The sequence below is a fragment of the Serinus canaria genome, chromosome 7, assembly GCF_022539315.1.
Source record: "Serinus canaria isolate serCan28SL12 chromosome 7, serCan2020, whole genome shotgun sequence".
Lineage (NCBI taxonomy): Eukaryota > Metazoa > Chordata > Aves > Passeriformes > Fringillidae > Serinus > Serinus canaria.
This window is the reverse complement of record NC_066321.1, coordinates 11,407,154-11,422,043: the sequence shown is the minus strand read 5'-3', so window position 1 is coordinate 11,422,043 and position 14,890 is coordinate 11,407,154. Positions and strand designations below refer to the sequence as shown.

General features: G+C 41.2%; 1 protein-coding gene across 1 annotated transcript in view; it reads right to left on the bottom strand.

Moving 5' to 3' along the window:
• TFCP2L1 (transcription factor CP2 like 1) overlaps positions 1-14,890 on the bottom strand; it is a 35,543-nt gene that overhangs the window by 7,034 nt on the left and 13,619 nt on the right. Inside the window, exons 3-13 of the mRNA XM_030241812.2 lie at positions 11,261-11,337; positions 9,581-9,686; positions 9,227-9,333; positions 8,484-8,636; positions 7,503-7,613; positions 5,711-5,802; positions 4,322-4,370; positions 4,132-4,225; positions 3,193-3,283; positions 2,542-2,642; positions 1,423-1,565 (exon numbers count right to left, since the gene is read on the bottom strand). Coding sequence (XP_030097672.1) covers positions 1,423-1,565; positions 2,542-2,642; positions 3,193-3,283; positions 4,132-4,225; positions 4,322-4,370; positions 5,711-5,802; positions 7,503-7,613; positions 8,484-8,636; positions 9,227-9,333; positions 9,581-9,686; positions 11,261-11,337 — 1,124 coding nt within the window. The remainder of the gene's footprint in view (positions 1-1,422; positions 1,566-2,541; positions 2,643-3,192; positions 3,284-4,131; positions 4,226-4,321; positions 4,371-5,710; positions 5,803-7,502; positions 7,614-8,483; positions 8,637-9,226; positions 9,334-9,580; positions 9,687-11,260; positions 11,338-14,890) is intronic.

The window sequence follows — 14,890 nt, the reverse complement described above, 5'->3', positions numbered from 1 at the left end:
CAGCTTTGTGAAAATGCCTTCTCCTAGCCACTGAGTATCATTCAAGAAGTGCATGTTTCAGCTGTAAGTTCTCACATCAAAACACCCTTTTCAACTTAAGACTGATCTCCTTATACTCTTTTGGATTTAACATCCAGCCTCTATTCCTTCAAATCAAGCTTCTCTGGCCAGTTTGTGTGTCTTTGCCTAATGATGCATGAAGTACATTCACAGAGTGCCACACTCTTGCCACTATAATACTAGAACAAGAAAAAAATATTAGAAAAGCAATAGAACTTGTTAATAATTGACTTAAGCAAATACTTAAAGCCTTATACCCAGGCTGGTTCATGCAATTCTCCTACCAAGAGCTGCCTCCAAGCACTTTGCATCCATAAAGCATTGAAGTTTCAGATTTAATCAGGCTGGAATAGCAAGGAGACTTCAGGAATAAGCATTACAGCCTTCAATTTCGGCTCCAGTTGAGACCTATGCTCTGCTTCATTTGTTTTAACAATGTTTCTCATAAATGAAGCTCCTTAAGTGATTCTGGTGCATGAATGAGTAAGTAATTTAGTAGAGGAAAAAGAGGAAGAAGGGCAACTCACTATTAACCTGTAAGTTAATGGAATGGACTAAATTAAGGCATCATTTAATGGGACACAAACAGTATCAGAGGTCCACCAATTATAGTATGCATATAGTGACAGACCCAGCCTGGAAAAATGGGCCAAGATGTAAAACTAACTGCCCTACAGATTTTAAAACTTACCTTCTTTGGGCAACTTAACTATTTAATTTTAAAAGTTCTTTAGATCCTCACTTCAAAATGTGTGTAAGTAGCCAAAATGAAAAGAAGTTCATAGAATCATTTAGGCTGAAAAACCCTCTAAGATCACCATGCACAAACATCGACCTGGCACCAGCAAGCCAAACTCTGAACCATGTCCCCAAGTGCCACAGCTACACGACTTTTAAACACCCCCAGGTATGGTATCTCAGCCACTTTCCTGAGCAGCCTGTTCCAATGCTTGATAACCCTTTCAATGAACAATATTTTCCTAACACCCAATCTAAACTTTCCCTGGTACAAACTGAGGCCATTTCCTCTCATCCTGACACTTGTTACTTGGGAGAAGAGACAGAGCCCCACACTGCCACAGCCTCTTTTCAGGTAGAGCGCAATAACTGACCCATTTTGTTTTGTTTTGCTTTAAAAAAAATCAAACAAGAACCCAAACATCTTTTAAAAAGCAGAGGTCTTGAAACCACACCAAAATCAGTGTTGTGCATGCTGATTTGCTACTTTAACTTGTTGGGATTAATGGCTTTACAATTCTCCCTTGAAGATGCATTCCATAATTTGAAAGTTCATTCTAACTTCAAGAAGTCAGACAACTGTTCCACCCCTGACAAAGATGCAGCCCCTCTATCCCCCTTCACCTCATTGCTCACTAAGACGTGGATCCCTGTGGGTCCCTGCCGGTAGATCCGGTTGATCTGCTGTGGAGAAATGCTGTACAAGTTCGCAATCTTCTCCAGCAGCTCCAGCGTGGTCAGCTCTTCTAAGAAGATTGCATGATACACTGCAACAAGTGGAAAGCAGCTACAGAACAGCAAATACAGGCAGCACCAAGACACTTGGCATCAACACACAAATGGCTTTAAGATGAAGGTTCAAATGGAATAAATAAGCTTAGTATTTTAAAGCATCCACCAAATATCTGGCTTGACGATTTGCAGAAAAATACCCACTATTCCTATGCAGCAGACAATTAAAACACACAATTTTTACCCAGAGAAAAACATGGGGACTAATTACAACTTGCATCACGAGACACTAAAACAGCCTTCTCACAAAACTGCTTATATTTTTGGATAATCTTCTTTTACTGATTTGTGAAGTTTAAAAAAAAAAGAATTCAATCAAATAGTAAAACACATGCCATGTCACACAAAAGCACTATTTTATTAGATACCATTCACTGGTTCCATAGACACAAACTAGAACATACAACGTATAAGGGAACACCATGGATGACAGTATTGTTTTAGAAATCTAATCCAAATTATAGCTACCAGGGAGGAAAGCTGTGCCTGTTTATTACTATATGCAAGATTTAAGGATAATCTTTGTTCTCATTTGATTGTACATTGTGTCATGAGGGATGACAAATTTCCAAAAGCTTTCAATTTTCAAGAATTATAATCTTAATTTAAGAACTATCAACCTTCAATTTCCTTGAATTTTTTCAAACAAGACATAATCCACAGAAAATTGTGGATGGAAGGCTGGTTTTTAATGCTGTTGTCCCTACTAAGAACTGAATAGAGATTTTGCTGTGGCACTCTGCAGATAATTTGTAAGCTGGATCTGTCCCCCAGGCAGACAGTGCCATTTGGAATCTGTAGCTGTGAAACCATACCCAAAGTGGCAAAACTGGGTTAAACAGGATCCCTTCAAACACTAAGGAACACCAAGTTGTCCTGCACAGGGGCTCAGGCAGAAAGCAGCATTCTCACCAGCTAAGTGTTTAACCAAATCCAAACATAAGAACTTACCACAAAGACTGCCATCTCCATTTTCTCGTTTTTGGTGGAGATGGGACCTGTTTTGCTCTGGTTCTTGACAGACATAAATTGTCATCTTGGGCCTCACATTTCTATGGATTCATCAAAAACAGTAGTAAGTTATTTAGTAGATCTGAAATAGTTCCAAGTCAGCTATCAAACAGGAAGAAATGGAATCATTCAGGCCATGCATAAGTAACAAACTAAGGGATAGTCTTGATGCTGGTGACTAGACAGCTTAGGATGTCTAGCAAGAGACCTCTGGGAAGTGATGCAGGGCACCTTAATCTTTTCAACATCAGGTAAGAACCAACAGTTTACAGGACTTGCTAAGCAGTTCATCATACCTGCCTCTACTGATTTAAATCCTGCTCAGCTGTAGAATTGATGAGCAGCATAGGGTAGTGTAGGCCGTGTATCACAAAATGTATGCAAGCTATCAGCTGGTAGCAAATAAAACACATTATGCTGCTTTGTTTTGGCAACATTTCTGAGCTGTGCTTGGATTTGAATATCATTGTGATCTCCAGTCCCTCAGAGAACCTCTCTGAAGTATTAAAAGGGAATATAAATGCTACAACTCCAGGATTAACACTGAAATTATCAAGGGATGATAAAGAAATCGGAAGGAAAAGTACAAACCTTCCTTTAATTGCATTAAAGAGCCGAATTCCATCAGCAGGCCCACAGATTTGAACAAAATCTTCTTTGGACATCTTCAGTAAGTCGGCACCTACATATTTCAAATTGATTTCTCTTCAGAAGTTAAGCAAATCTCAGCTTCCAAATAGTATGTATAGGCAGCAGAAAAGGGCAGGGGTAGAGGGTGTAGAGAATCCACAAAGCTAAACCAGATTGATTTATACAGAGAAGTTGCAAATTCAGAGAGATGTGCACTTTAAATCAGTCACTGGGAAACAGAAAGCTGGAAGCTGCCAAAGAACAGTGCTGCATTGGAAAATACTCCAGCCAACTCATAACCAAGGTAGCTATTTCACACTGGCCATTAAATGACCTGGTGCTCTCTAAGTGTCACATTCACTGAGTTATTTCATCATGTTGCAAGTCAGAGAGTCTCCTCATGGTTTCAACACCTCTAACAACTGCCCCTTCCACCATCTTACTGGTGTGTACAACTACTGAATGGGAGGGCACAGTGAAGGTGCCAGATGCTTCTTAAATGTGCACATGGACAGGATGGGAGGCAGCAGACAGAAGATGAAATGCTGATTAGGTATAAGAAAAAACATTTTCACTGTCAAATTAGATAAGTACTTGAAGAGGTTGTTTAGAGATTGTGGAATTTCCAGCTTTGAAGATGTTCAAAGGCAACTGCATTTGCTTTGAAGTTGCACTTCATGAACTTAGGAAGTCCCTTCCATCTTAATTTATTCCCTTCCATTTTTACTTACTCTGTAGGTCAATAAACTGTTTTGACAAATGGTAACTAATCTAAGAACCAAAGAACAACCACACTGGATCAGACCAAGGATCCCATCAAAAGTGGCCAGCAGCAGATGCTACATGAGCTGCACTTACAGAAGAGAAAAAAACCAGAACATTTGGACTGTTTACACTCACCCGAAAAACTTGAGAAGAGTCTACAGAATGGAGAGAACCTATTACGATGAAGCCACTGCTGGGCATCTTGAATAGAAGCAGAAGGAAGGAGATGCTACATTGCAAAAAGAATAAGAAGGTCTTGAAATGAACTGTTCACCAGTGTCCTAAAAGAGAAAAGCACCACATTAACATGATCTCAAGTACTTACATCATTGCTGGGAGGCAGGAGCTCCATTTGGTGGGTTGGAGAACTGTTGCTAAAAGAAATTATATAAAGGTGGAAGAGAAAAAAAACACATTATTTTAAATTTTACATTGCAGTGTCCATCCTCTTCCCCCTCCTCTATTTGACTCAACTTTCACAAGTTACATCCAACTTGGCTTTTTTTGTCTATCAGATCTTTAAAAAGGTGTTCAAAATTTGGAACAAGGGGAAAAAAAAAAAAAAAGCTCTCTACCTGAGTCCTTTGTTGGGGTCCTCCCCAAAACTGAGAGAAAAAAACTCAAGTTTACTGACCTCAATCAAGCTTTTCCATATGGCTAACTCACTAAAGTGACATCACCTAAGCAAGAAAATTGTAACCTACAGGGTGGCTGAACTTGAAATTTCTATGAGCCAGAAATATCCTAACTAAATCTACTGTCTAATAATAATTCTTGACAAAAATTGAATAAAGGACCTTATAATTCAACCCTGGTGTTATCTTAAACGTAGTGAAGTGTCATAAATCATGCAAAACCACACTTCTAGTAAATTCTCCTAAACAGAGACAGGACTCCTAAACATATCAGGGATTTTACCAAAGGAAAAAAATACTCAGCAGATCGCTCTACTAACCCAAAATTTTCTAATTTCAGTGTTTGTTCTTTTTCATAGTTTGAGGGGATTCATTGAAAATTAGTGATACAACATGGATTAATACAACATGGTAATTAAGATGTGTGGGAAGGCAACAAGATGGCAGAGTCCTACCAGAAGTAAAAGGCCTATACCAAAGTCCTAAGGGGAAGTATGAGTCAGGGAGGACTGATAAGTACTGAGGGACACTGTTGCACCTTTCTGACACCAGTTACCATCTTCAGCATTTCAGAATCACTAGAGCTGTCTCATTATGATGGCTATTTAATGAATTAATCATGTCTTCATTAGTCCTTTGTTCTGAAATGGCATCTCAAAAGCCAGGCTGTTTTGCCCCAAACAGGATTTCTTTACATGTTATTCCCCTAGGAATTCAGCACCCCAAACTACCTCAAGACAGAAATTAAGGAAGAAACACCAACTCAAGAGGTGCTGAAAGCCTCTAACACACCTGTGAGAAGATACTGGGGCTAGTGGCACAGGGAATGGGGTGTTCTCACCACGAGTTGCCCTGAGGCCCTCTGACACTTCCAACCAGCACATAAACAGTGAATGTACAAACAGTACTCTGCACTAAAGAGAATTCCTGGATGGAAGGTCTTAAAGGCTTTTGGAAAATAATTTCTCCTTGCCAAAGAGGGGGGAGGTCCTTAACATCATCTTGCAGGGTATGAAATGCATGGACACACAAAGGCTACCATATCAACAGGAAAGATAAAGCATGTATTTGTTACATACCCATCTCCGAGGTTGAAGCTGTTGGGAGAGCTGTTGTAGCTTGGAGATGGAGCATTGTTCATTTGATAAGGCACATCTGGCCATGGAGAACACTGTTGGAAGAAAGGCAGTGAGGAAACTTTCATAAGGATGGAAATAAAGGATTTGATTCTCCTCTAATACCACATTCATGCTGTTGCCACGCCACTAACTTCAGCTCATCACTCCTGCTGGGAGGAGGAGACGGGCCATGGATTTTCTACACTGCTCTCCAAGTGGGCTGTCAGGGGGCCAAGATTGATTCCAGTTGTGCATTCCACATTTCTTTCTCCCATTTCACAAAGCCTGTCCCCAAATAACACTGGGCCAAAGTGTGCACAGCTGTAAGTCAGAGCAACGCCAGTAAGTCAACTCAGACTGAAGGCAGCAATGATACAGAAATACCCCTGGTCTCAATTATAAATCCCTAATTAAATCCAGGCAAGAGTGACAAAAATGCTCCTGTGGCATTGCTTCAGGTTTATACCAGCAAAAGAGCAGAATTTGAACCAGCCTGCTGAAACCTCTGGCTATTAGTCAAACAGCTCCAGTCATAAATGGGTACTAAGTGGGGAAAATTTAAGATAGACAGACACAAAGCGACTAAAATATAGGTCAGACTCCACATTCCATGACAGTAGTGTAAAACCAGAGTAACCCAGCTAGAATTGGTGACTCTGTCCTGAATTTAAGCCACAGTAATCAGCAGGAGAAATCTAGCCCTGTTGAACCCCCACCATCAAGAGCTCAAGAAAATGCTCTGTAGGGGCCTTGTTTGCAATGATAAAAAGGCAGCAAGTGTAGCTTTGGAGCTTTATCATCTCCACAAACACTAGCAAATATTTTATAATCTCCACAAGCACTGGCAAATATTTAACTCTTTGGCAACACACATTTCCCCACGCAATATGTCAAAGTGCATCAGAGCTCACAGGGAGAGTCTGGGATCTACCAACTCAGTAGAATTAGGTCTGTCAGTCAGAAAACATGCTGGTTGCTCCTGGCAACATGAGGAAAATTGAGTGGGAGAGATTGGATCTCACAAATAGGAAGATGATTTAAATTAAGATTAATTAGCATCATTTTTGGAAGTCCAGTAAGCTGCTCCAAAAAAAGAACTAAATCAAATAACAAGTCATTCCCATAAGGAGACTGAAAAACACTTTTAAATCTCTTGAGTCCTGTTGCTGACTAATTCTACAGCCTCCTATGGTAAGTTTATAGAAACACCCTAGTAATGACAGGGAGGGGCAGAAACACATACAACTCTACACCAGATGCATCAGAATGTAAGACAAGATATTCCTAGAGTACAACCCAAAATCATGCATGTAAGAACAGCTTCATAGGCACAGTCATAGAAAAACAGATTAATAATTTAATCAGACAGCCTATCCATCTGCTCAAGTGTCCCATCTTCAACATGAACTTTTGCCAAGCAGATCTGAAAAAAAATACAGATAACTGTATTTTCATACAACAGGCACGTGAGGGCCATGACAAGTGCCCAGGTGCACAGTGGTAAAAATGGAGAAAATTGTTGTTTTGGTTTTTTTTTAAAGCCAGGCTTCTAAGGGTTAGTTTATACCCCAAGACAAACTTTGGCACCTTTCATAAATTTCAACAGTGAGTCATTTTATAATTTTGCTTCACTCTCAGTTTCACTCAGATCTGAGCACATGTCTCCACAAGACAATCTCCAGGGCTCAGATGCTGTTTTCTTTTAAATTTATCTCCCAACATGATGTAGTATGATGTGTCTAAAACACTTTACCTCTGTGAGAATAGTTGTCTCGTAGGAAGGCTGATACTTCTCTTTCTCCTGGGTGGTCTTCTTTTCCATTTTTTCCCTGTCAGTCTTCTGTTTTCTGTCTGCTCCTTTAGGCTATAAGTACAAGCACAGGCTCTCCCTTATGCCAAGCATTACTAGTTTGGAGACAGAGGCCAACAGATTTATCTAATCTGTTCACAAAAGCCTCCTTAAGATTTACAGGCATTCTGCATATGAAACAAGATCAGATCTGCATTTTCTAGACAAAAGAATAAATCAAGCATCCCTACTGTTTCTGTATATCCACCACTGATGCCTACTGCAATTCTGAAATAGGTTAACCACAGCCCTGAGATCTGATTCCAGCTACTTCAGTCCATAAGTTACACACCTCAACTGGCATTTGTAGCCTCTTTCCAGAAAGAGGAAAGACCCTGCTCACAGGAACACAACTGGAGCAGCAGATCCCTTGAGAAAACAGGCCTATGGCGAGTTTGTTGTTAAGCAGCTATAGGTCTGCCATGCCCGGATTAGGAGCTTCAAAGATGCTTGTTCTCTGAATCTTTCTCCTCCAGGTACCACAGGGACAAACTGTGCTCCAACAACAACAAGAAGGTATTTAAGATCTCCACAAGATTTATTTTGTTTATGGAGGGTTCAATTAAAGAAACTGAAGATGCCCTAATGTCTTGACTGCCTAGGAGCATCAAAACACACTGGATACCCCAAATATGTCAGTATTTTTGTAGTGTTTGAGGTACAACAGACTGGCACAAGTCTTGGTGCAACATTTCAACTAGAATTGCCGTGTAGGTCCGTGTTTATACCACCATGTGCACAGGAGTCCTGTTTAAGATCTTAAGCATTCCCAGTAAAAAGTCTGTTCTTTCACTGCAGTATTTGCATCACTCCTACACCATTCGAAAACTTTGCATGCTCCTGTGCCTTAATCTAGTTGATGACAAAGACAAAACTACCTCATACCTTGAACACTTTGATCTGGCAGCTCGCAGAATGCAAGTGTTCTGTGTATTCACCATTTTCATTCTGCTTAAAGGTGTCGATTTGCACCCGGAAGGGGACCCCTTTCTCTCCTCCATGCTTCCGTGGAGTAAATTCTGTGCTGATGCAATGTACCTGGCAAAACAGAAACTGCTCATCTCAGGAGACAGCTGGAACCTGTGCTCATCTGAATTTCAGATACTGCTAGAACATGAGGTTTTGGCTCCTCACAAAAAACTAAAAGGCAGGAGAGCCCATATGTTTTCATTTCTGTTCCTTCCGACAAATAATCAGGAGAACAAGCAGTTCATAAAGAAATGGGGCATCAGGAAAAGCATCCTTTGATTTAAGTAAATCCCTCATTCAGATTAAAAACAGATTGTTGATGCTCAGAATGAGAAATAGTCATGAAAGAGGAAAGCAAGGAAAACTAACAGGTTATGAACAGTTTCCTCAAAACAAAACCTATGCTTAGAAAGCATCACCAGTGTCAGTACTTTTTTAAAGAAAATTCTGGGAGTAGCTCGTAGTACTCCAACATTAACAAGTAGCCAGCAAATTGATTTAGCAAGTATCCTACAAATTAATTACACATGATTAACACAAGCTAGTAACTATCATTACCATCCTTCTCTCTTGTTCATGTACTGGCTATTTTTTCTCCCCAGGTCTTTAAAAGATATCTAACCACTGTATTTAGCACAGAAATTTGACTTATCTTTTACCTGAATGAATGCTGAAGCCCTCTTTGATGGATCCCAGAGAAATTCAACAGTGTTCAACTGGGTTGGGCTAGCCCTGGGATCCAAGATACCAACAGACAGCGGGATATCTGTAGAAGAAAACCCCTAAAATTTTAAAAATATTAAATTGAAGAAGAGAAAGCATTTCCATACAATCAGAACATGCATGAGAAAGCAAAGCCATCAAAGACAGCTCTACTTGGGACCTATAGCACCAGATCTCCTTCCCTCCCAAAGACATACAGGATTCTCAAAAAGCCCAAACACACATGCAAACACTCCAAGCAGCACTCATCCCCCCAGCAGCACAGAGGTGCCACAATGAAATAGTCTCACCTATATCAAGGATGCGGTCCCCAGGCCGACTCCACCTCCAGCCCTCAAGCTGCTGATGCTCTGTGTACTGCAGGCGGCGGTCGTGGAAAACCACACGAATTATACTCTGTTAAAAAAAGACAGCAGTATGAACAATGGCATCCAGAATCCTCTCTCAAGATGACTTTGGTTTTCCAGAGTAGAAGCAAAAGCTGATCTGTTATGCTTCTCATCCCCACTGATGAGGAGAGTAGAAGGGTCCACCTAAGAGACCCGTCACCATGTGGATCAAATTCCTAAGGGACCTCTGAGAGAGAAACACACTTCCCCCTCCACAGGGCACATCTTACAGGAGTAACACAGCCCTGTAGAGCTTTCTGGGATTCACTCTGGAAGCACTATAGCAATGTCCACCTAATCTTAGGTGTGATGGCCTGTAAACATCACTATTTTCCCTCAACACCCAAAAAGGCTCATATGGGGGTAATATTTAATAAGCCTGTACCATGTCCCAACCCCAGTATATCCCATTCTGATTTGCAAATGTGGAAGCCAGCTCACCTGTCCCTGCCCCGGTGGAGCTGACATGTCCAGACACCTTGTCAGTGGGAATTAAACTTTATTCCAGCCATTAAGAGCCAGTCATTGGATTTGCCCCAGAGTAGTTAAACAAGGGTAGGTAGAGTAGGAAAGTGTCTGTAACAGCAGGCTGGTCTGCAATGGTGCAGCCATGCCAATAACTGGAGTAAAAAACGCTGGAATAAGGGCAATCCCCAAGGCAGACAAGTCCTAAGTACTCCTAACTAATATGTTTTTTTGTATATTCACAGTGCTATACTTACATGAGTTAATGACCCCTAACATCCCAGTTTCTCAAGCCCACACTCTTGCTGGGGACTTCTGTATCAAGTGAGTGAGCAACTTTTGCCAGTGAACCTGAGAAATGCCCAAATCAAACCCTACCTTCAAGATGCAAACAAGCCACAGTGGGAACACCTGCAAAATTGGAATCCCAATCCACAGACTACCTGAAATGGGCCAAAAGACGAATAGGGAATGGCCTAAACTTGGACAGCATTTGAAATCCAAATTGGAATACTAATTTTGCAACTAGTTCCACTTCTAAAAGGAAATCCTGAGGCAGAAAGCCAAGAATTGAAGGTTGGATCCAGAACCAAGGTCCAGACCAACGTTTTTGATTTTGAACTGTTTTGGCAGAGGAGGAAACAACAGGAAAAAGTCCCCCCAACCAAATGATCAAGTTCTATATGTTCATCATTATGCCCATTACCAAAGTAAACTGTAGCTATACAGAATCTGCCTGGCAGAACTATGTAAACACCTGGGCCCTCCATTTGTCACATAACAACCCAGGCATGTTGCTGTGATTCAGTAGGGAGACAAGTCTGCCTCTCCACAGCTTTGACCATGTTCACCACTGAACTTTGGGATTCCCCTGAACCCAATATTCATAGTGAAACTCTGGGGTCATGATCACAAACAGAATAAAGGTTGCCCTGAAGCCCTGCAAAGCCAAGCTGCATAGTCCCATGAAACTAGCACTCAACAACTTCATCACCCCTGCTTCCATTAAAAACAATGGCAAAGTGTTTTCCATTGTCTCAGTGGGAGCAAGGTCAGGCCCTTCATTAAAGGCTGTATGTAGTAGCAGGAAGAAAAGAAATCTATGTTTCTCCTTACCTTTACATATTTTGTGTTTAAATCTTGAAACTCTCCCAATTTCCTATTCTCAAGTAGACGGATTTCATAAGACTGACCTAGAGTTTAAGGAAACATTTCCAAGGTGTTTAATATGTTGTAGCAATGAGAGAGTCATGCTGGCATTTATGTGGCTGATAAAGCATACGTTTGATCAGGGAAAGCTTATTTTTGCTAACATAATGCATTTGCCCCAGTAATCGACAGGCACTAAAGCACAGCAGAAATCCGAGGGGAAGGTTTGCCTTTTGGCAGCTAAAAGCTCTCCATCAGGGCATCAATTATAGCTGTCTCCCGAGGCTGCTATGGTTTTCTGGTCACCCTCCAGAAAGTCACCATGGTGCTTGAGGCAGTTGTCCCCCCACGCCACATGGCATTAACAGCACTGCCTCCGTCTGTCCCTTCTGCTAAAGCAATTCTGCCAAAGCAATGGTTGTGTGAAGAAGTGCTGGCACAACAGGTCCAGGAACAATTCTGCAGAGGATGGCAACTGGGGAAAATCTTGCCATCTTCAGGGAGCAGTCAGGCCTGTAAGGTGTTTTGGTGAACCACAAATAAAAAAAAAAAAAGATAGGTTTCATAAGGCCTGGAAAGTCACTGCCAAGGGCATAAATATTCCTCCAGACTTGTGTGGAGGTAGCAATGGGTATTACAGCATGTGCAAGGACCAGTTCCAGGAAGGGAATACACACTCCACCACCCCACCACCACCCTCACATAAGGAATTTAGTCAATTCAACAGAATTCAGCTAACTGGTTTATGAAATAACATCTCTTCGAGGTTGACAGCAGACAAAGGAGACTGATGTCTCAATACCTTACACACAGAAATGACTAAGACAGCACAGAAGCTCATTGTACTACACCAAGTCTTTACAATAAGCCTGCAACAAGTACCAAGGCAGGATAGGATCATTAATGGAGCATATGTGTACCTTATAGCTAGCTTTTCTTGTTCATCTTGCTATCCTCCCTTTTCCTGAAAAATGCACAGGGTACAACAAGGCAGGCACCAAAGAGGAGATCAGTTTGGTTTTTCTGGCTCAACCAGTATCTCTGCAGAACTGGCCCTGCAGAAAACTGCAAAGCAGATATACCTCCCTCTAAGCAGCTTCTACCAGCAGAGACAAAAATGCTGAATTTTTGGATCTGGATTTAGAAATGGGAGACTTATGACAGCAGATGTGTCAGAGAGGCAGACTGCCTTTTGAGAATCCCACCTGCATGGATACAGACCATATCCACAGGGCACAGACATAATTGTGCTTATTCATCCGGCTGGCAGATAGGAGAAAGGAAAAAAAAGAAGGACAAAAGAGGCCATATTGAAGCCCCAAATGTTTGCACAACAGCCCTACTGATGTTAGTAGGAGTTCTGCAAACAGGAAATGACCCTTGAATCCAGCAAGTGACTGAGGGCATGGGGAGAGCAGAGAATAAACCATATGAAGTACCAATATAACCACAGAAACATGCACCAATCTTTACCCATCTCCTGGCACATGAGTAAAACAAAATTACAACAGTGACCTGCCTTTGAAGACTACTAGACAACAAAAGTGGATTATGTAAACCACAGTCCTAAAATTGAGGTCTTCCACACTTAAACTCACAAGACTTTCCAATCCTTCCATTGATACATGTTAATATTGTTCACCTGGCAAATTTTAGAGATATGTACATCATCAATTCTGTCATATTAGCATAAAAAAAGATCAAGGTCAGGTTAAAAAAAATGGGCTTCTCTCAGAATCATAGAAAAAACCCTTTAGACCATCAAATCTAACCATTAACTTAGGAATGCCAGGTTCACCACTAAAACATGTCCCTAAGTGCCACATCTGCTGTACTATGTACTTATATGTGCTATTCGTGTTTATCTATGTTGCACAAATTGGCTGCTCAGTGGTTCACTCTAGAGATACAGTTCACCAGTTACAGAGTGATACAGTTCATCATCCTGAACTCATTCACACAGCCAAGTATCTCTTGCACTTACAGTTCATTCCCATGCAGATATGAGGCTAATTAATAATTACAGAATATTAATTTAGGTTTTGAAAGCAAGAGACAGTAAAATACATTTGTGACTGTACTCAGGGGTAACCAGGACAGCGAAATGTAGTGGTATGAGCTGTGCTATGGAGGAAGGCAATGGTCAAACCAGAAGCACTGTCAGCCATTTAGGAAGTATTTCAGGAATGACCAGGTTTTTGGGACACCCTTGTGCACTGATATGCTCTCGCTCTTTGGTCAGCCTGATCTGCTTATCTTCAGTTACAATGAGACAAAAGAAAATAAGAGGCATAAAAGCATCATCCATATTCCTTTCAAACTAGCATCAAGCACTCAAAAACTCTGCAGCATGCCATCTCTGACCCCCTTGCAGGGATAGGGGCAGAATTGCAACCTGGAAGGCAGTGGGCACCACACATCTCCACCTGACGGGAGTGATTCACCTTGGAGGGAGTCAGAAACAGATCCTGCAGACCAGTGAAAAAGAAACTGCAGTGTAGACAGAGTTAATATTAAACAGAAAGCCGAAGAGGAAATAACATGCTTTGATGAAAGATATATGGGTCATCTGATGGAAGCCCTGGAATGCAGTTTATGCCATGAAAAACCTCAATCAAAATGGTATTTTATGCTAACTGCTTTCCCCTTGAACTCTGAATGTTTAACTTGAGTTGCTACATGATTATCAAACAAGACTGCTCCCAGCCAAGCTTCAGAAAACATGAGGGCATTTTCCTCTCTCTGTGAAACTCTGTCAGTGAGAATTTGGTCCCAATTCCTCAAAGTTCCCTTATCTATCCATCTTCTGGTAGTGGTTTTTAATTTATTCTCCTTAAAGCTATCCAGCAAATTCATTGCTTTGTGGCCTATGGTACCCAGAATTTATTAGCATGGACAGCATTCAGATACTTGTACTTTTACAGCACCAAACTGCTTGGATTATACTTTCTCCTAGGAAAATACCTTCCAAACCTTGTTCACCCTGTATTTTCCACCACTGCTACCAGCAAAACCACTGAAACGGTGAATTAGAATTTCAGCCCTGCAATTATTACTGTAGAGAAAAAAACGCTCTAAAGAACGACCACCTGGATGTTGGAAAACAAAATCCCTTTGTAAAATAAAGCAAATAACAGAGATCTAACCTGAAGGAACCTGAACTCCCCCTGGCGTCAAAGAGGGCAAAGAAGTCACACAAGGCTCTGATCCACAGATCATTTATGAATCCTGCATCGCTGACTCACCAGCACGAGCGGGCACACACTGACAGTTTTCTGCTAAAACTAAATCAGTAACAGATCATTCTTAGTCAGGTGTCCAAATCTGTAGAGAAACATGTCTGTAAGTGTGACTAAACAATCTGCATTTCCAGTTCCCAAATTAAACTACAACTAGCTAAGCCCAAAACAAAGCTGAAATACAGAGTTGCCCCATACTGAGTTTTTCCATGCGTCTCGGATGGAAACACAGATGAATACAGGTGAGACTACAACTTTCCAAGGAAAATGTGGTGGTAAATCTGGAGACAGGAGCAGAGGATTCCAGTGCTGAGACTACAGTAATTTGATTGAAAAGCCCAGGTCAGGTGTAATACTG